This window comes from Phaethon lepturus, unplaced genomic scaffold (assembly GCF_000687285.1).
Source record: "Phaethon lepturus isolate BGI_N335 unplaced genomic scaffold, ASM68728v1 scaffold42248, whole genome shotgun sequence".
Taxonomy (NCBI): domain Eukaryota; kingdom Metazoa; phylum Chordata; class Aves; order Phaethontiformes; family Phaethontidae; genus Phaethon; species Phaethon lepturus.
The window spans coordinates 432-648 of NW_010557626.1; the positions used below are offsets into that span (position 1 = coordinate 432).

The 217-nt window shown below is 53.0% G+C and overlaps 1 protein-coding gene across 1 annotated transcript in view; it reads right to left on the minus strand.

Annotated features, from left to right (window-relative positions):
• NKX2-5 (NK2 homeobox 5) overlaps nt 1-210 on the minus strand; it is a gene marked incomplete at its 5' end in the record, with an annotated part of 634 nt that extends 424 nt beyond the window's left edge. Inside the window, one exon of the mRNA XM_010292809.1 lies at nt 1-210. Within this exon, the coding sequence (XP_010291111.1) occupies nt 1-210 (210 nt within the window).
• Between the last annotated feature and the right edge of the window lie 7 nt (nt 211-217).

The following is a 217-nucleotide window of genomic DNA, read 5'->3' on the forward strand; positions in this document are numbered from 1 at the left end:
ATTCTGGAACCAACTTTTCACCTGGGTGGAGGTGAGCTTTAGGACGTTCGCTAGATGGTCTCTCTCGGGAGCCGAGAGGTATTTCTGCTGCTTGAACCTTCTCTCCAGTTCGTAGACTTGGGCTTGAGAAAAGAGGACGCGAGGTTTCCTCCTTTTCCGCTGTCTGGGGCGCTCGGGATCTTCCAGGTCTCTTTTCTCCTGTTCCAGACTCTTGTGC